Here is a 584-nt window from a genome sequence, read left to right on the forward strand (position 1 = left end):
ATTAAAAACAGCTTTTTTTTTGTTCCCTTTATCAGCAAAAACCGGTATCGGTACAACATCATTCCACAACTGGTCAGTAATGTCCCTCACTTTGACGTAGTCACAATGCAATAAATCAGCTTACAGGTTATTAAAAAGGCTCAAAGGCTAAAAGGACCCCTAGCCTTTAACAGCTATCGGGGCAGTGAACTGATACCCACTGTGTCCAGGGCTCGGTGTAGGAAGGCGGGGCCCAGTCGCCTCTCCTTCCGCCCGTTTTAACCTTCCCCAACCCGAAGTCAGGTTAACCCATTCACACCTGGGTGGAGTGGAGGAAAACCAGAGTACAGTGCCTTTCCCCAAGGGACACAACACCATGCCGAAACAGGGGCCTCGAACCCTGATCACTGGTGAACACTGGGTCACACAAGTCCCAACACCAGACACATTCTGGCTACAGAGCCTCTGAAGCGACAGGACACCTCCCCTATGGACTTTCCTCCGACGTGAAAGATGGCGAACGATAGACAGCACATGCTGCCGAAGGGACTAACTATGTGCAGCTGTCCGCAACAACTGGTTATAGTGCAGTCGCCAGACAAATT

At 50.3% G+C, this 584-nt stretch overlaps 1 protein-coding gene across 1 annotated transcript in view; it reads right to left on the bottom strand.

The window, feature by feature from the left end:
- The window catches only part of LOC143294226 (putative sodium/potassium/calcium exchanger CG1090), a 21,976-nt gene extending 21,461 nt beyond the window's left edge, over positions 1-515 (bottom strand). Inside the window, exon 1 of the mRNA XM_076605656.1 lies at positions 408-515. Coding sequence (XP_076461771.1) covers positions 408-515 — 108 coding nt within the window. The remainder of the gene's footprint in view (positions 1-407) is intronic.
- Positions 516-584: the final 69 nt, after the last annotated feature.

The sequence above is a fragment of the Babylonia areolata genome, chromosome 19 (genome assembly GCF_041734735.1).
Source record: "Babylonia areolata isolate BAREFJ2019XMU chromosome 19, ASM4173473v1, whole genome shotgun sequence".
Taxonomy (NCBI): Eukaryota; Metazoa; Mollusca; class Gastropoda; order Neogastropoda; family Buccinidae; genus Babylonia; species Babylonia areolata.